Below are 20,881 nucleotides of genomic sequence, written 5' to 3' on the forward strand. Positions count from 1 at the left end.
ATCCCCAGAACTTTGTCATCTTGCAAAACTAAAACTCTATATCCATTAGACAACAACTCCTCAGTAACCCCTTCACCTAGTAAAGCAAATGTTCTTTTAAAATCAGGACACCCTAAATTAATAGCAGCCAGACATGCTTGTCAACATATTAAAGAGCAAACACCATCATTTAGGAGATCATGTGGAACCATTTTGGTTGTCAACACAGAAAAAACCCACCTCTTTGTTCTGTGGGCATATATGGACTATATCTACAGAGATAAATTAACAAGAAAGTAATGTATATTTTAATATATACATACAAATATTTTCTAATGTATACTTTAATGCCTGGCCTAAGGTTAACTATACTTTGGTTACCTTAAATTCACAAATAATAAGAATATTTACCACTAGTACCAGTGGATATGTGCTGCATTAGTAGCATCTGAAAGATGTATAAATTTTATTAGGACATTCATTCAGTTAACCTCTTATGAGAGGTTATTATTAAAATGATTTAGGCCTTGGGATGAGATCGACCCAGGGTCAGAAAAAGTGTGATATCAGTGTACTGGCTTTGGTACAGTACAGATCTCTGACCACACCGACAAAAGAAGCTGAAAAGATGACATAATTATAGATTTTTAAAAATCCATTAGTGAAGACACAGAGAACCCTAAAGGCACAAAACCAGGGGTTGGTTTCACCTGTGGGCAAAACCCAGCTGACCCTCGTTTTTGTGTGACCCTGGTTTTCACATTTTTAACTATAAAGTGTAAAAAGACTAGTCAGCATGAACAGTCTTTCAATAAGAACTGTTCAATTTTTAAAAAATAATTTTTTATTTTTAAATTACGATTGGCATACGATCTTGTATTAGTTTCAGGTATTCAACATAGTTATTAGACATTTATATAATCAACAAAGGGATCACCCCGATAAATCTAGTACCCATCTGACACCGTACACAGTTATTACAATATTATTGATTATATTCCTTATGCTACACTTTACATCCTCATAACTATTTCAAAATACCAATTTGTATTCTCAATCCCTTTCCCTTTTTCACCTCCCCCCTAAACCCCTTCCATCTGGCAACCATCAAAATGGTTGCCAGTATCTGTGAGTTTGCTTCTATTTTGTTTATCGTGTTCTTTAGATTCCACATGTGAATGAAATCATATGGCATTTCTCTTTCTTTGTCTGACTTATTCCACTCAGCACAATGCCCTCTAGTTCCATCCATGTTGTTGCAGATGGCAAAATTTCATTCTTTTTTTATGGCTGAGTAATATTTCATTTCAGCTTAACTTCTAACAAACTTTTTCAGGCCATGCGTGGAGCTGGCATAATAGATTAGAATCTCGAGGAGTCTGAGAAACAATCAGACTACATTACTCCCAATTCTTTGTCACGCTGGTCTTTACCACCTGCTGAGATTAGTACTACAAAATGAGAGGGAGCTGTTGGGAGAGCTGAGAGAAAACCTCTAGACACTTCAAGCTTTCGCCTATGGAAGACCAAAAAGAGCTGACGGAAACCATGCTAATGCAATTCCATTTTCACAGAGAGTAAGGAAGCCCTAATAATTCTTGGGATGGCCAAGGGAAGCAGCAGGCAGAAGGGCTGAATGAAATCTACCAAGAAAATAGAAAGCAGGGAACACTACCGACAACAAAGATCTCCACAACAATCCAGAGAATTTTACCAAGATTTTCTCACCTGAGTCCTACCATCAGAACCAAGAGAAGTATACACCCTGAAGGTGCACCTTGTCCCCATTTACATCCCATGCTCACCTTTAAGTCCTGGCTTGTCTGGTGAGTGGTACAGATGGTGATTGAGCTTTTCAGCTCTTACAAGCTATTCCGTGGCAGATGGTAGATAATAGAGAAAACAAGTTTATTAGTCTTGTTTGTTTGCTTTTGTTTGTCATGACAATCTCGGTATTTTCTGGAAATTATAACTGTAAGTTCGAGATGTTAATATCATATGCTTCTGATCAGAGATAGGATGCAATGTGTATATTTGCTATCCTTGTGCACTGATATAGGTGCCTGTAATTCTAGGGATTAGAGCCTTCTTCCTCCCTCTAAACCTCTAGATTTTTTTTCATGTTTACCCATTAGTTGTCAATATTCAAAAAATGGAATTCCTATACCAAGGATGATAAAAATACCCAGTAGATCTCTGCAGGAACTTTTAACATTAATAAGGGACAATATCTTAGGGGATCCTTAAAACAGACAGGAAAAAAATCTTTAACAGACAGGGGTTAACTTTTTTTTTATTAGCATGTTAAAGCCTCTAAATAAACCCAAGGAACATAAAGAAAGACAGGAACATGATGCAAGCAGTGGTCTAATTATTTTTTTATATGATTATGTTTTATGATTTGTCTAGATACACCCAGGGTATTTGTTTTCCATAATTAGGCCAACTGAATTTGGACAGAAATTCATTATGTTTACCCTAAACAACTTTTCCTAGTTTCTCAATATGCACATTCTAAACTACTATTATGTAATCAAATGACCTTCCCATACTTACACATAAATGCATAAGTGCATAAATAAAACCTGAATAAAAACAGGGTGCCAAATGTTTGTTAAGGATTTATGATTGTTCTCATACTTGTTACCTTCTTCCGCTGTTAAATATCTGAATGATTAAATTTTATATGGCCATTATCCCAAGTCAACTGATGATATAGTCTCAAAGGAAAATGAAATCCTCATGTCTGAATCCATTCCTTTAAGAGCTAATTTTGACCAAATTGGGGAAATGAGAAATTCTGATGAGAGAAATTAGTGGTACAAACCTGGCTTACTTGGTGATGTTAATGGTACGCTGGCAGACATTGGACAGCTTGTCATGCATACTTCACAGCCAAATTCCAAAGGTTTTTTTTAGAAATTTCACAAATATCTGGAATTGTTTTCCCTGATGCCCCAGCCAGCCTACTCAACATTGGCCTTCCCAAACTGGTCTCTTTGATGCCCTCCAGCTAATCAGCTTAATCAAGAAAAACCCTTAATTTCCTTAAGCTAAGTTTTCCTCCCTTCCCATCCCTTCTATAAATCCTGGTTTTATCTTTGTTTGTTGACAATGGTGCAATGACAATCTCCCTCACGTGTGAAAGAACTTACATACAGACACCTAACTAAATATCTGAGCCTTTCTTTGGCAATGATGTGAGTCTTCTACATCTCTAATTAGCAGATGGAAGAGGATCTACCTACTGGGCTTGTCTGGCAAGTACCTGTAAGAGCAAGTTGGCTATGCTTGAAAATGTTCACTGAGACTAACGAAAAGACCTTGTGAGAGACATGGTGTGAGTGGGATCATTTACTAAAAGTAAGATATAAGCCCCCTCTGGTGTTTATTGCAAATAAGAAGAACAAAAAGTGATGGAGAGAAGTTATAATCATGTGTTCAAATGAGAAGGATTTGTACTTGTTTGTGCTTAAAACATTCTGAATAGCCTTAAAAGGAACAGGTAAAGGATCTAAATAGTCATCAAAACAAGTTTTGGGTTATAGAATATTTACTAACATAGATAATGGCTAAGAATTTTCCCAGATTAATGTCAGACACCAAAGCACAGATCCAGGAACTTCAGAGAACACCAGGCAGGATAAATGCAAAAACAAAAAATCATATCATATTTACACCTAATCATATCATATTTAAATTGCAGAAAATCAAAGATAAAAAAAAATTATGAAAGCAGCCAGAGGGAAAAATATCTTACCTATAGAAGAGCAAAGATAAGAATTACATCTGAGACCATGCAAGCAAGAAGAAAGTGGAGTAAAATATTTAAGCCATGCAAGCAAGAAGAAAGTGGAGTAAAATATTTAAGCCATTAAGAGGAAAAAAAAACTTCAGAATTTAGTATCCTGCAAAATTTTCCTTCAAAACATGAGGGCAAAATAAAGACTTTCTCCAACAAACAAAAATTGAAAGAATTTGTTGCCAGTAAACCTGTCATGTAATAATTGTTTTTAAAAAGTTCCTTAAAGAGCAGGAAAGTTATAAAGGCTGGAAACTTGGATCTATATAAATAAAGAAAAAGCACTGGGGAAGGAATAAGTGAAGGTAAAATAAAAATCTTTTTTCTTATTCTTAATTGAGCTAAGAAAAATTTGTTTAAAGGAATTCAATACATTGAATTTCACTTAAGTATAAGTGAAATGAATGACAGCAAAGATACAAGGAATGGGAGGGAGAAATTACGATTATTTTGTTATTATAAGGTACTCACGCTACCTGTAAAGCACTAGTGTTATTTGAAAGTGGACTTGAATTAGTTGTAAATGTATATTGCAAACTCTAGGGCAACTACTAAAAAAAGTGAAAAAAAGAAGTATAATTGATATGCTAAGAAAGGAGTGAAAATGGAATCATATAAAACACTCAATTAAAACCACACACACAAAAAACAACAGAAAAAAAGAGTGGAATACAAAAGTAGAAACAAAGAACAAGGGCAACAAATGTAAAACAGTAACAAATATTGTAGATACCAATCCAATTATATCAATAATTACTTTAAACATCAGTGGTCTAAACACACCAGTAAGAAGACAAAGACTGTCAGAGTGTATAAAAAATGAGACCCAACTGTATGATGTCTACAAACCCATTTTATTTTTAAATATCAAGACACATTTTAAATATAAAGATACATACAGATTATATTTTAAATATAAAGGCACATATAGATTAAGAGTAAATGATTGGATATAGATGTACTGTGCTAATACTTACGAAAAGAAAAGAAAAATAGCTGTATTAATTTCAGACAAAGCAGACCAAGGAAAGTTATCAGAGATAAAGAGGGACATTACACAATGATAAAGGGTCGATTTTTCATGAAGACATAACAATCCTTAATATGTAAGTACCTAATAGAAGATCAAAATACATGAGGCAAAAAGTGATAGAACTGCAAGGAGAAATAGATGAATCCACTCTTATATAGTTGTAGACTTCGATACCCCTGTCAGAAATGGACAGATCCAGCAGACAGAAAATCAGTGAAGACATAGTTTAACTCAATGACCAGAAATAATGAATATCTATAGACTACTCCATTCAACAACAGATTCTTCTCAAGCTCACAAGGAACATTCACCAAGACAGATTACACTCTGAGCAATAAAACACACCTTAACAAATTTAAAAGAATGGGAATCACACAATGTCTGCTCTCAGGCCATAGTGGAATTAAAGTAGAAATCGATAACAGAAAAAATAGCTAGAAAATTCCCAGATACTTAAATATTAAACAACATAATTCTAAATAGCATATGGGTCAAAAAAGAAATCTCAAGAGAAATATTTAAATATTTTTAAATGAATGCAAATGAAAACACAAATTACCAAAATTTGTGGAAGTTTTCAAACACAGCGCTTCGACCATAGAATGCACATATTAAAAAGGAAGCAATATCTAAAATCGATCATCTTAAGTTGCTCTCTTAGGAAACTAGAATAAAGAAGAGCAAATTAAATCCAAAGTAAGTAGAAAAAATAAAAAATAAAAATTAGAGCAGAAAGCAATGAAATCAAAATAAGAAAATCAATAAGAAAATCAATGAAACCAAAGCTAGTTCTTTTAAAATATATATATTTTAAAATCAGCAAGCCTCCGACCATGTTAATTAAGAAAAAATGAGAGAGAACAGAAATTACTAATATCAGAGAGAGGAAAAAAATGGCGTCGATGATGTCCATTCCTCTGGCGAGCAAATCAAAGTTGTGACAGAAACAAGGAGCAGCAGCAAGGAAAAATCACCTGGGATCTAGATGAACAAGCCATACAAATAGGGAGAAATACAAGAAATCACCCTGCAATGGCAGAAGGTAGGACAGGGCGAGGATGCAGGGCTGCCTGGTCTCCAGCGGCTAAGTGAGAGGGAGGCTGCGGCAGCGGCAGCCGCCTCTTAAAGGGGCCACATTCGCAAGTGGATTTTCGCAGTGACAGACCTGCTTGCTCTGAGCACCAGTGATGATTCGGCTGTGTGTAGAGGGCACCAGGGACTTACAGGGAGACATTGTCAGAGTGAGAGCCGAGGTGAGACTCGCTGGGTACAGAAGTGCAGGCGGTATCCGTTGTTCCCTGTTGAGTCCTCCCTGATACCAGTGAGCTGGACACAGCACCGCCATAGCTGTGATGTCATCAAACTGGACAACAGAGGTCGCTCTGCCCAGAGGATTCCCTGAAACCCTGCCTCCCCCAACTCACAGCCCCACCCAAGCCACATCCACATGTATCCTTGGTGAGAGTCAGGTGCTCCTTGCTGAGCAGAACCTAGACTCACACTGGAGGCAGCTGGCCTCGGTTTCTGCTGTGGCCTGTTGAGGCAATTATAAGCACAGCATCTGTAGATTTCTTGCTGAATCTTAACTGGTGGCCCCAGAGGGGAAGAGGCTTGGGCTAAGTTTGGCCTGAAGCTGAACCTCTTGCAGGACTGTGCCACTGAACACCTACTTCACAAATCCACACTAATAAGACTGGGAAACTTAGGAGCTTTGCTTAGTACATAGAAACAGACATGGAAAGGCAGCCAAAATAGGAAGACAAAGAAGCATAAACCGTATGAGAGAACAGAACATAAATCCAGATATAATGGAGTCAGTAATCAAACAGATGCAGAGTTCAAAACTCTGGTTATAAAGACGCTTAATGAACATTTGGGAAGTATAGATAAATTCAGCAAAGAAATAAAAAACATAAAAATGGAAATGGAAATTATAAAAGGGAACCAGTCTGAAATGAAGAACACATTATCTGAGATGAGAAATATATTAAATGGAATAAACAAAGGAATAAACAAAGTGAATAAAGAAAAGGATCAAATGCCTTATCTAGAGGACGGGAAAGCCAAAGACACACAATCAGAATGGCAAGAGATAAGATGCCAAGACTATAAAAATAATTTAAGGAGAATATGGGCCACTACTAAGGGTCCAAATATCTGTCTGACTGGCATAACTAAAGAAAATCAAGATGTCAAATAGCTGTTTGAAGAAATAATGATGGAAAAATTCCCTAACCTGGTGAAGGAAATGGACATAAAACCCCAGGAAACTCAGAGAACTCCCAAAATCAGGGATCCAAAGAGGCCCACACCAAGACACACCATAATTAAAATGCCAAAGGTTAAATACAAAGAAAGAATGTTAAAGGCAACAAGAGAAAAACAAATAATTACATATAAGGGAACACCCATAAGACTGGCAGCTGATTTCTCAAAAGAAACTATGCAGTACAGAAGGATTTGGCAAAAAATATTCGACAGGATGAAGATCCAGGATCTACAACCAAGAATAATTTATCCAGCAAAGCTATCATTTAGAGTTGAAGGACAGATAAAGAGGTTCCCAGACAAAAATAAGCTAAAGGAATTTATCGCCACCAAGCCAGAATTACAGGAAGTGTTGGAGGGACTTCTTTAAGAAGAAAAAACATGTATCGAAAACAAGAATAAAGAATGGTAACAACTACATTCCTATCAATAAGTACCTTAAATGGAAAAGAATTAAGTGCTCCAACCAAAAGATAGAGTGGCTGAAAGGGTAAGAAAACAAGACCCCTACATATGCTGCCTACAAAAGATTCACTTCAGATTAAAAGACACACACAGACTAAAAAGAAGAGAATGGAAAAAGATATTGCTTTGACGGACCTAGAAGGTATTTAAGTTAGACAGAGAAAGATAGACACAATATGATTTCACTTATATAAGGAAACTAAGGAATAAAAAGTACAAACTAATTAAAAATAGATTCAGAAATATAGTGGACAATTTGGTGATGGACAGAGAGGAAGAGGGTTTGGGGGTCTGGGAGAATGGGGTGAAAGGTTAAAGAAGTACAAATTAGCAGCTGATGGATGGTCACAGGGATGGGGAGCACAGCATAGGGAATGCAGTTAGCATGAATATGTTGGCTAGGTGGAGGGTCAGGGGACGGAGGGAGCAATTGGGGAGATCATCGTATGAACTATATAGATGTCTAACCAATGTACTGTATCCTTGAAACTGATTAAAATAAATACATTAAAAAAGAAATTACTAATATCAGAAATGAAAGCAGGGACATCATTACAGTTCTCATGGACATTAAAAGGATAATAAAAAGAAAACTATGAATAACGCTATGCCCATAAATTTGATAACCTAGATGAAATAAACCAATTCCTTGAAAGACATAATCTGTTGAAACATGCAAGAATAAATAGACAATAGAACTAGGCCTATATTAAAGAAATTGAATCAATAATTAATAACTTTCCAAAACAGAAAGCACCATACCCAATGTGTTCTACCAAACATTTAAAGAAGAAAGTATATCAATTTTCTACAGTCTCTTTTAGAAGATAGGAGCAGAAGGAATAGTCTCTCCTCATTCTACGAAGTTAGCGTTACCCTGATAAGAAACCAGACAGACATTGCAAGGAAACTACAGACCAATATCTCTCATGAACGTAGATGCAGAAATTCTGAATAAAATATTAGCAAATCAAATCCAACAATGTATAAAAAGAATTATACATCACAACCAAGTGGGATTTATCCTAGGTACACAAGCCTGGTTCAATATTTGAAAATCAATTAATGAAACAGGCTGAAGAAGAAAAAAGTCACATGACTATATCAACAGATGCAGAAAGAGCATTTGACAATATCCAACATGCATTCATGATAAAAACTCTCAGTAAACTAGGAATAGAGGGGGAACTTCCTCACTTGATAAAGAATATCTACAAAAAGCCCGTAGTTGACATTAAACTTATGGAGAGAAACTAGAAGCTTTCCCTCGAAGATCAGGGAATCATACCAAAGCTGAATCATACCAAAAGTCATAGCTAATGCGAAAAGATAAGAAAAGGAAATAAAAGGTATACTGATTGAGAAGAAAGATATAAAACCATCTTAGTTCTCAGATGACATAATTATCTATGTAAAAAATTCAAAAGAAGAATTGACAAACCCCCCCCAAAAAAAACCCCATAACGCATAAGCAATTATAGCAAAGTATCAGGATACGAAGTTAACATACAAAAGTCAATCACTTTCCTGTATCAGCAATGAACAAGTTGAATTTGAAATTAAAAACACAATATCTTTTACATTAGCATCCAAAAATGAAATACGTAGATATATCAGACAAAACAAAATATGTACATGATCTATATGAGGAAAACTATAAAACTCTAATGAAAGAAATCAAAAAATTAAATAAATGGAAAGATAGTCCATGTTCATGAAAACTCAATATTGTCAGAATGTCAGTTCTTCTCAACTTGATCTATAGATTTAGTGCAATCTCAATAAAAATCCCGGTGTTATTTTATGGATATCGACAAATTCTAAACTTATATGGAGAGACTAGAGACACAGAATAGCTAACATCATTGAAAGAGAAGAATCCATTTGAATGACTAACACTACCTGACTTTGAGACTTACTATAAAGCTATAATAATTAAGATAGTGTGATACTGGTGGAAGAATAGACAAACAGATCAATGGAATAGAGAACAGAGAACCCAGAAATAGACACACATAAATATAGTTAACTGATCTTTAACAAAAGAACAAAGGCAATATGATGGAGAAAATACAGTCTTTTTAATACATGCTGTTGGAACAACTGGACGTCCACATGTGAATCTAGACACAGACCTAATACCCTTCACAAATATTAATTCAAAATGGATCATAGACCTAAATGTAAAACACAAAACTATAAAACTCCTAGAAGATAGCAAAGGAGAAAATTTGGTGGACGTGGGATTAGCAATGACATTTTAGATATAACACCAAAGGCACAATCTATGAAAGAAAAAAGAATTGATAAGCTGGACTTCATTAAAATTAAAAATTTCTGCTCTGCAAAAGACACAGTCAAGAGAATGAAAATTCAAACTACATAAGGGAAGAAAATATTTGCAAAAGACATATCTGATAAAGGACTCTTAAAACCCAACAATAAGAAAATGAACTACTCAATTAAAGAGTGAGCCAAAGACCTTAATAGACACCTCACTAGAGAAAGTATAGAGATGGCAAATAAGCATATGAAAAGCTGTTCCACTTCATATGTCACTAGGGCAATGCAAATTAAAACAAGGAGATAACACTACACACCTATTAGAATGGCCAAAATCCACAACATTGACAACACCAAATGTCAGTGAGGATGTGGAACAACAGAAATGCTCATTGATTGCTGATGGGAATGCAAACTGATACAGCCATTTTGGAATAAAGTTTGGCAGTTTCTTATGAAACTAAACATATTCTTACCATACGAATGATAAAGCACACTTCTTGGTGTTTGCCCAAAGGAGCTGAAAACTTAGGTTCACACAAAAAACTGCACACGAATGTTTATAGCAACTTTATTCATCATTGCCAAACCTCAGAAATTAAATTAGGTTGCCTGGTTTGATTTTTTTTGATATGATTATTACATTAGTATTGTGTATCCTGAACTCAGCAAAGCCTTCAGTTGTTTGAACAATTATATATATCTAAAGAAATTAAAAGAATGATGTAGCATGAGGAAGATCTCTAATGGCATTCCAAAAGGGTCAGCAATGGCTCCAGCATTTTCAATGTTTTTATCAATGACTTAAAGGCATCAAGGGAACTCACAGTTAATGGATATCTATTACATGTTCTATCATAAGGTTTATTAAATAATGAAAACATTTCTGTGTTAGGCACTCTAAAATTTTTGTCTCACTTAATCCTCACAACAAGCCTATGAGATAAGTATTTTTATTCCAATTTTACCAATAAGAAAACTGGTTCAGAAAGGTTAAGAAAATTGTCGTACATCTAACAATTTACAAAGAATAATTCTCCATATCTGTATGGTAGAAACATCAACAGATGTCCTCTCACCCCTTTATATGGTTGAGAAAACTGAAGAAAGAATATATGCTCTGGGAAGAGGGTCTAATGAGAAGATCTTGAAGATGTTATGATTTAATGTATATAATATTTATACAAAAGAGAAAATAGAGTGATGATTCTCTTTACCTAAGGATACACCATAGGATATCCTTGAATCACAGCTTTTCTAGTGCCTTGAAAATGTGATCTGAGTATGCCAAACATATGCAAGTTTTCAGAGATGCTTCATTCTATCGGATGAGGTGTTCTGTCAATTCTCTCTCTTTAAGTGTTATCATCGATATTTAAAAATGCACTAAGAAAGACTGCAAGATGTAAAGAAGTCAGGAAAACTGGATTCGGGACTTAGCTCTGTAGGTCACCAAAAATCTCTTCTTAATGGCTCAATGTGTGTGTGCTAAAAAAAACTGATTGCACAGAAATAATTCAGTAGGAAGGATTTTTTAAAAAATTTATTTTATATTAGTTTCAGATATATAGTACAATAGCTAGACATTTATATAATTTATGAAGTGATACCCCCAATTACTCTAGTACTCATCTGGCTCTACACACAGCCATTACAATAATATTGACTATATTTTCTATGTTGTACTCTACATTCCTGTGACTGTTTTGTAACTACTAATCTGGACTTCAGGAAGGAAGGAAGGAATGCTTGATCATGATGATTCAGGAGGAAAATTATGCTGTATCATTTCTACTTAGTAAGTAAATGCCAATAAGAGGTTACATTTCAAAGACTTCAAAAAGTCTACAAAGGTTCAATGTTCAAGATAACCAAAGAGTTGCATACTTTTAGTTAATGGTTACATATGAACTTTACAAACGTTTTCTCTCTTGTGCAACAGCGCAAAGTAGATATCCAGATTTAAGTGGTAAGTGTAAAGATTGTTTTTCCCTTTACATTTTTTTTCTCATTAAACTCTGTTTTCATGGGTTTCAAAATTCTGTTCAAGTTGTTTCCATTAAAAAGTATTGATTTTAAAAACTAATAACTTGTGGTGACAGAAAGAAATCTAATTATGGGTGGTGAACACACAATGCAATGTATACTGTTGAATTGTACACTTGAAACTTACTGGATTTCATTAACCAATGCCACCATAATAAAAAATATTTTTTTTAATGGGAAAGGGAGGATAAAATGTCATAGAAAGAAGGTAAAGACCTTCAGATAAATCCACTGTTAATACATGAATACCTCATCTTATTATCCATTTATCTGGCAAATTAATATATTGTATTTACTATTTGCTATCTGAATATATTGTTTTTTTGTTCAGCAATTAAAAACAAAGCTGGTAGAAAACAATCAGATCAGATCTCATTTACAATAAAGTTGACCCTTGAACAACAACCAAAAAAACCCAAATAACTTAAAGAATGCTACCCCCAAAAAACCAAAATGGTCCACAAACATTCTCCTTTCCTTCTAAAGGTTTTATGATATATTGCTATCATTAACCAGTCTTTTACTATTAAACTTCAATGGCCAATTGAGACAAAATGTTCTGAGACCATTCTTCCACCACTGATTAGTACTAGGTAGTGGGTATTGGGAATAATATTCATTTAGCCTTCTGAGCTCTCTGTTATTCAGACTTAGTGACTTTGCCAGTTCCAGTTGCCTTCTTGTCCACTGCTGTGATGACACCTATAGCAAGTGTCTGTCTCATTCCACAGATAGAAAAACAGCCCAGAGGAGGACAGTCAGAGAAGCTCTCAACACACATGGGCTTGCCAGAAACCACATCAACAATGGCAGCATCGCCAGATCTCAAAAATTTCTGGCCATCTTCCAGTTTTTTCTCAGAATGATGATCAATCTTCTTCAGTTCAGCAAACTTGCAAGAAACATGGGCTGTGTGACAATCCAACACAGGCGCATATCCAGCACTGGTTTGGTCTGGATGGTCAGGATGCTTCTATTGGTGAGTAATTTTTGCCGTCAACAACCACATTGCCATGATGAACATTTTCAACAGACACGTTCTTGACACTGAAACTCGCATTGTCCCCTGGAAGAGATTCACTCAAAGCTTCATGGTGTATTTCAACAGACTTCACTTGAGTTATTAACACTGTCTGGAGCAAAGATGACCACCATGACAGGTTTGAGAAAAACAGTTCCACTTGGCCTACTGAGACAGTACCATTACCACCAATTCTGTAAATGTCCTTTGAGAGGCAGATGCAAGGGCTTGTCAGTTGCATGAGTTGGTGGCAGGATGCAGTTCAGAGCTTCAAGCAGCATGGTTTCACTGGCCATCTTTATGGATATCTTTCCATCCCTTGAATGAAGGCATGTTAGCACTTGGCTCCAGCATGTTGTCACCATTCCAACCAGAAACTGGCACAAAACCTACCATGTCAGGGTTGTAGCCAATTTTCTTTATGTAGCTGTTGACTTCCTCAATGATTTCCTTGTATCTCTCCTGGCTGTAAGGCAGCTCAGTGGAATTCATTTTGTTAACACCAACAATTAGTTGTTTCATACCCATGGTGTAAGCCAAAAGAGCATGCTAATGAGTCTGCCCATTCTTAGAAATGCCTGCTTCAAATTACCAACACCAGCAGCAATAATCGGGACAGCACAGTCGGCCTGAGATATGCCTGTAATTATGTTTTTGATAAAGTCTCTGTGTCCTGGGGCATCATGATAGTCACAGAATACTTGCTGATCTTGAATTTCTAAAGGGAGGTATCAATGGTGATAACATGTTCAGGGGCAACTTGTAGTTTATCCACGACCCAGGCATATTTGAAAGAGCACTTTCTCATCTCAGCAGGTTCCTCCTGAAATTTTTTGATGGTTCATTTGTCCATCTCACTAATTTGTAGACCAGATGGCTAGAAGGAGTAGACTTGCCTGAGTCTTTATGTCCAATGATGATAATGTTGCTATGAGTCTTCCTTTTCCATTTTGGCTTAGATTTAGCGGTGGCTTTCAAATTGTGAAAAATCTTCCTTTATATTTTTAAATGGAGCCTAGTATTTCATGTTCCTATAGAAAAAACTAAAAACTATAACTATGAAGTAATAAAATATTTAGTCCCAAATTCTCCCACCAAAAATAATCCATATGTTTTTGTACTTATAAGACAAAAAATCTTTTTAGAATAACCTGAGACTCAAAAAGCTGTAGATATATAATTAAATTGACAGTATTTAAAAAATTCTTTTAACCTATTCTTATAAACCTACTCTCCCTTTAATTATTAAAACCTAAAATACAGTGAAATTCTTCTAGAAGAATAAATGAATTACAAAGAATCAATTTAAATAATGAATAAATTCACTGAAGTAGACTTAAAACCTACCAAAAAAGAGTCAACTATTAAAAAATTTATGTTATTTTTAAAGAGTATACTATATATTTTAAAAATAGTAAAAGTTATCAATGATACAGAATAATACTCAGTAGAGTCAAAGCAAAAACTTTTAACTTTTGACAAACTAGAGAGATGAACTGTTCAATGTTTTTGGACAGCAATCTATCAACATAGAAAAAAGTAATTAATTTAGGTCTTTATTTCACATCATTCCATAAAATATATTCTTCATAGGTTATAAAACAACAAAATAAAATGGACTAGCATAAAAAGAATGTACTGGTGAGAAAAATACTCTTCTGAGTCCTGAAAAAAAAAAGAGGGTGATATCAGAAAACAGAGAAATGTCTATGTAATTTTTTTTAATTCTCAAGAGAATCTTATAAAACAAATATAAATATGAAAGCAAACACACAGGAAATACATCTGACAGAAATAACATGGGGGCAATATAAATAGCAATTATCACTTGGAAAAACATGAGTTTTTACCAACAATGAATACAAGTAAATTATTAAAATTTCTAAAAGAATACATAAGAAATTGTTAATAGTAGTTGCTACAGTCGTGCACTTCATAACAACATCTTGGTTAACGATGAACAGTGTATACCATGATGGTTTCATAAGATCATAAAAGAGCTGAAAAATTCCTATTTCTTAGTGATGTCATTGCCGTCATAAGTGCAACACATTATTCATGTGTTTGTGGTGATACCGATGTAAACCTGCTGTGCTAGCAGTTGTAGAAAAAGTATATAGCATATATAATTATGCAGTACATAATACATGGTAATGATAATAAATGACTATGTTACTAGTTTATGTATTTACAATACTTTTTATTGTTATTTTACGATGTACTCTTCTTACTTATAAAAGAAACTTTGCTATAAAACAGTGTTATACCAGCAGCAGCCTTACACATCTCATGTGTATATCTCTTGATTGCATCATTTCTCCTGATTTAATCTCATGTTGGTTTGTATAGTAACATGCTGTACAGGTGAAAAGCCAAGGAGAAGTATGCTATATAGCCTAGGTATGTAGCAGGCTACCCCATTTAGGTTTGTGTAAGTGCACTCTGTGATGTTTGCATGACAATGGCAACACCTAACGATGTAGTTCTCAGAACCTAACCCCCATTGTTAAGTGGCACATGACAACATATGAGATGTTGAATTCGGTAGAATACTCATTCCCAAAAAGTAACCTTAAAACAACTTGTCGATCATAACAACCTGTTGTTAACACAAAACTGAGTGTATTCTTGTCACAATAAGAGAGCACTACCTTGACATATGTTGGCCTTTTTACTATGAAGTTGTTTAAATTCCTAATACCAAATACATTCTTATAATTTATAGTTGGATTATTATTACACAGTTTTGTGAACTGAGAAAATAAAAATGATCAAATTAGGAGGACTAAGAACTTTTGCTGAACAGTTTTAAACCTACTGCCAAGACTGTAAAATTTGCATTTCTCTGTGTCTCTACATATGTCCACACGTGTATGTAGAAATTTTGGGAGAGTGCTTTTATCAGCACTTAATGAGCATATTTGAGAGGGATTACCAAGTGCTAATTGCAAAAGGAGGTTGAAGAGGCCCATATTTTATTTAAAGAAAAATTTATGATTTCAATTATATAATATCAGTTTTAAAATCTTTTATCATAGAGGTTGCAGTCATAGAGCAGCAAGTACAGTGCTGGGCATATGGATATGGGCTAAATAAATCAAATGTACTATTCTCATAGTTATGACTCTTGACATAAGAGATAACTATTTCCCTTTGACCAATAAAGAAGGGAAGGGTCATCTCTTTGGCATTTGTGAATGGATCTTTGTGAAATGGGTTAAAAATTCTCCAAATAGGATTACTTATTTCACAGAAACTGTAATTAACCTCTGAGCAAATTCAAGGTAAAAAATATATTCTGTAAGATGGATGTCTGAAGGTGCTGAACTCTGACTGGCTTAATTAAGCAATAAGGAGTTTAGAGGCCTTTGACCTCAGTCAAACCAAGAGACTTACTAGTAAGATTGTTTTTCTAAAGATGGAGTTTTCCTTGCAACAGTCAAACTGTTCGTACAGAGATCTGGATATTTATTAACTCTACTAAGGTTGCTACGAACCTTCATAGCAATTGCTGGAAGAGAAACTGACTCATTCTCTAATTCCATTAGGAGTCAATAAAAGGTAGACCCTCCTTAGAGTGGCCTGAATGAAAATATTTTTTGGTTCAGATAACCAAAAACCCAGATATAGTACAGTTCTCAGGATTGATTTATTCCAGTAGCTATGCTCCATTTCCTCCTTTCTTTCAGCTTTGCTATCATTTGGCATCAGCTTTATCCTCAAACAGGTAGTAAGACAGTTAAAGTTTCAAAACTCATATCCACACATCATAATATATAGCAAAGAAAGAAAGGTCATTTTTAGGTCTCCTGGAAATAGAAGCCAACAGCAAATTTCTCCGGGCATCTCAATGACCCATTCCTCAATCAATTCCTGATAAGAATAAGTTTACCCTTAGGTTAGGCTCATCCCTGAAGCTGTGGGTGAGGGTAGCCTCTCCTAAAGCACATGGACTACATAAAGGAAGAACAATTTCTATAACAAAATCAGAGTTGGGATAAGAAAAGAAAGTTGACATTTGGGTAGGAAACCAGTGATGTCCTTTAGTTATAAACTCTTATTAGTTTTGTTCCAGCCCGTTTAGGATAACATGGGAAACAAAGTCTACTATTTACTGCCTTGCTGTAAAAAGGATTTGAAGTGGCTTACAAAAATACATGAAATATAACAAAATACAAGAAAAAAAGGATAGAAAAAGACGATGAAACAAAATTCATTCAATATGACCTTGTTCATCTGCTACATGAGATGCAAATTTGACTCTTGAACTTCCTGTCAATGAAAGGAGGAAAACTTAATCATTAACTGTATAGGTCAGCCTTTGGTTGCAAGTGACAGAGATCCAAATCAAACTGGCATAAACAAAAAAGGAAAATATATTGGCTCATTTAATTGAAAAGACCATATATGGAACTAGCGTTAGGCACAGATGGTCCAGAGACTCAAATACCTCTGTATTAGTTTCATTTTCAAGCAGGCTCTTTTCATTTGCTGGCAAAGATAGCCACAAAAACTCTGGGCTTACAGGGTTTTTATGGCCAGTAATCCTAGAGAAAAGAGAGCGTCTCTTTTCCAAGATCTTTAGAGAAAAATCTTAGTAGGATTCTGGATGAATCTCCTTGTGTTCTCAGCTCTGAACCAATCAATGGGGACAAAAGAATGAGGCATTCTGACTGGCTAGCCTGGGTCATGTACCCTCTTTTATGGGCACGGGAAATAAAGCTAAATGATTGACAATTCCACCAGGAAAGTATCATCTTTTAGGAGCAGCTGTAGAAAGGAAAAGAGTAGACAGACAAAAAGAAGTCTTGATAATGACATAATTCCATATGCATAAAATATAAACAAATCGATTGTTTAGAATCCCAGCTACTCCTCAGACTAATACTTAAGGGAAAAAAAATGTCTCCTCTGAGGCCTCAATAACACATCTATATAAATATTTTATACAACTGTTTTCTCTTACATCTCCAGTATAGACCAATGGCATAATGCCAATCTGGTTTGATTTAAAAAAACAGAAAAATTCTATGAGGGACCAGAGCAATGCAATCTAAACATACAACTATTTGTGATTTTCCCAAGCATAAAATTTAGCATCTTTTCAGGAATGGATGGAATGAATATCCTTCAGATATCCTAGTTGCAACTCTTGGTTGCAAGGAATAGAAATCCACTAGAACTAGTGTAGCCAGTTTATTGAACAACATAAATTAAATACAAAACAAATAAGAAATAGCATTTTGCTTCCACCGTTGTCTTCAACCATGCTGCGGCAAACTTTCCCTGCCTTTGACCGCATCTCAGGCAGATCCTACAAGGGCCCAGACTAATCTAATCTAATTTAAAACACTCTCACATTCATTTTTTGAAAGAACAGCTTTATTGAGATATGAATTCCATGTAATTCACCCACATAAAGTATACAATTCAATGGTTTTTAGCATATTCAAAGATTTGTGCAATTTTAAAACATTTTTATCGCCCATAAAATAAACATATCCAATTTAAATCTCCTCTCCTTTCTTGGCGCAGGGCCCAGCTACTGCTCGGGAGAAGTGTTATTCCTTTTATCATTTTCCTTGGGATTCAATTCCTCCCTCCTAATTCCAGGATGAGGGCAGGGAGGTGAAGACCAAAAAAAGAGGCAAAGATAATTTCACTGAGCTGGTAGGGTGACCAAAATTGATTTCTGGACTCTCAAGTCTGTTGCATTGATCTATATATATTCAACTTTATTCCAGAATCAAATTGTCTTGATTACTGTAGATTTGTAGTAAGTTTTGAAATCAGGAAGTGTGAATCTTCCAACTTTGTTCTTTTTTAAGATTTTTGGCTATTCTGGGCCCCTTGTATTTCCAGATGAACTTTAGAGTCAGCTTGTCAATTTCTGTTTAAAAAAGGCAGTTAGGATTTTGATAGGGATTGCGTGTATCTGTAGATCAATTGCTATCTTAACATTATTGTCTTCCAATCTATGAATAAAGGATGTTTATTTGTTAAGTCTTTCTAAATTTCTTTCAACAATTTCTTGTAGTTTTCAGTGTACAGTCTTACACTTCTTTGGTTAAATTTATTCTTATTTTATCCTTTTGATGTTAAATAAATGGGATTGTTTTCTTAATTGCATTTTAGGATTATTAATTGCTAGTGCATAGCAATTCAATTGATTTTATACATTAATTTTATATCCTGCAACCTTGCTGAACTTAATTTTTTGTTATCTATTATTTAGAATTTTCTATATACAAGAACATGTCACCTGTAAATAGAGCACTTTACTTTTTCCTTTCCAATTTGAATGCTTTTTATTTCTTTTTCTTTCCTAATAGCCCTGGCTAGGACCTCTAGTACAATGTTAACTATAAGCGATGAGAGTGGACATCTTGTTTTATGTCTGAACTTAGGTATAAGTATTAAGTATGATGTTAGCTGTGTTTTTTTGTTTATGGTAGATGCTCTTTATCAGAGTGAGGAAGCTCCTGTCTATTCCAAGTTTGTTGAGTGTTTTTATTATGAAGGGTGTTAGATTTTGTCAAACGCTTTTTGTGTGTTAAGATGCTTGTGTGATTTTTGTACTTTATCAATATGGTGTGTTACATTGATTACTGGGTGTTAAATCAGCTTTGCATTCCTGGTATAAATCCTACTTGGTCATAGTATGTAATTTCTTTTATGTTGCTGGATTCAGTTTACAGAGCAAAGTGGAGAGTGGATCTGGAGGATCAAACAGAAGATACTTAGCGAAATTAATAAAGACGGTGCTCTTTTCCCACCAGCATAGTAATCACGATGAGTAGACAGTATGATGGGTGTAATGGGAAATATGTAAAAATATGAAGACATGGCCCCCTAGCCTCAAAATACTTATTGTTGAGAAGAAACTTATGCACATGAAATAATCTGTAAATATTTTAAAACAGGACTAAAGTATAGAAAAATAAAATTAAGGTATTACCTTATGTCTCTTTAATATTTACACGGTATAGGGCAAAAAGTGTTGGCTTCAATACTCAATGCCTGGCTTCCTGGGAAGGGCTTTTAAACTAACAAAGATTGATACTAGAAAGATAACCTAGAAGAAAAGCAGTAACATTAATAGGTACTTACTATGTACATCGATGAGTGCTTTACTGTATGATTTAACTAGAAACCATGCTTGTTATTCCTGATTTCCAAATGAGGAAATTAAAGTTCAAAAAATTAACTTTCTCATGCTTATATGGGAAGCCAGGACATCACAGGTGTATCTGATTTGCCCAGGAGTATTGCTCTCTGTACCACATCCACAAACCAGAAGCATCTTAAAGCAGAAGATTGGAGGTTGGTAGCCTATCATTCGAGTCCCATAAACAATATTAACTCATTGTTAAACTTTGTACAATTCACACAACCTCCCAGATTCCTACCTGTTTAAATAAAATAGAGATGGCCTGCTTTTATCTCTGGAATATCGTGCAGTGAAGTCTCAAGCATGGGGGAGGGTTAGGCCAAAATACTAAATATTACTGTGTGTGCATGTATATATGATATTTATATATCTGTATCTATATTCCAAAGCCAATAATGAAACCATTTTTTTGATATCTTTAGTTATAGTCTGAAGAAGAAAAGAAAGTGCTGAGGTCATTGTTGGTTTTTAAATAGTTTGCCTCTCATTTTTCATAAATTACTTAAGCAAATATTCCACATTAATATTGTACCTGGAAAATAAGAATAGGAACTAAGATTTAAAAGTGAGAGAAGAGACACATTTAAAAAAGGCAAGGCTCTTAGTATATACATTAGTTAGTACCCAAATCTGGGCATGCTATTCATAGAAGCTCCATTAATTAGCTTCCTGATCAAGAGCAAGCTCTTTAGATTATGTTTCGGTTACTCTCCTAAAATAGAAAAAACAGTTCTATTACCAGTGTGTTGTTAGTATAAAATGATATTATAAATATGAAAGTAATATGGAAGATAAAGCTAGTGATGAACTTCA

At 34.8% G+C, this 20,881-nt stretch overlaps 1 protein-coding gene across 1 annotated transcript in view; it reads left to right on the forward strand.

The window, feature by feature from the left end:
- The first annotated feature begins 11,558 nt into the window (after positions 1–11,558).
- COX15 (cytochrome c oxidase assembly factor COX15) overlaps positions 11,559–20,881 on the forward strand; it is a 53,433-nt gene continuing 44,110 nt past the window's right edge. Inside the window, 3 exon segments of the mRNA XM_039871533.1 lie at positions 11,559–11,628; positions 11,773–11,799; positions 12,608–12,855. Of these exon segments, the coding sequence (XP_039727467.1) occupies positions 11,586–11,628; positions 11,773–11,799; positions 12,608–12,855 (318 nt within the window). The 5' untranslated portion in view covers positions 11,559–11,585.

This window comes from Pteropus medius, unplaced genomic scaffold, assembly GCF_902729225.1.
Source record: "Pteropus medius unplaced genomic scaffold, Ma_sr-lr_union100, whole genome shotgun sequence".
Classification (NCBI taxonomy): Eukaryota; Metazoa; Chordata; class Mammalia; order Chiroptera; family Pteropodidae; genus Pteropus; species Pteropus medius.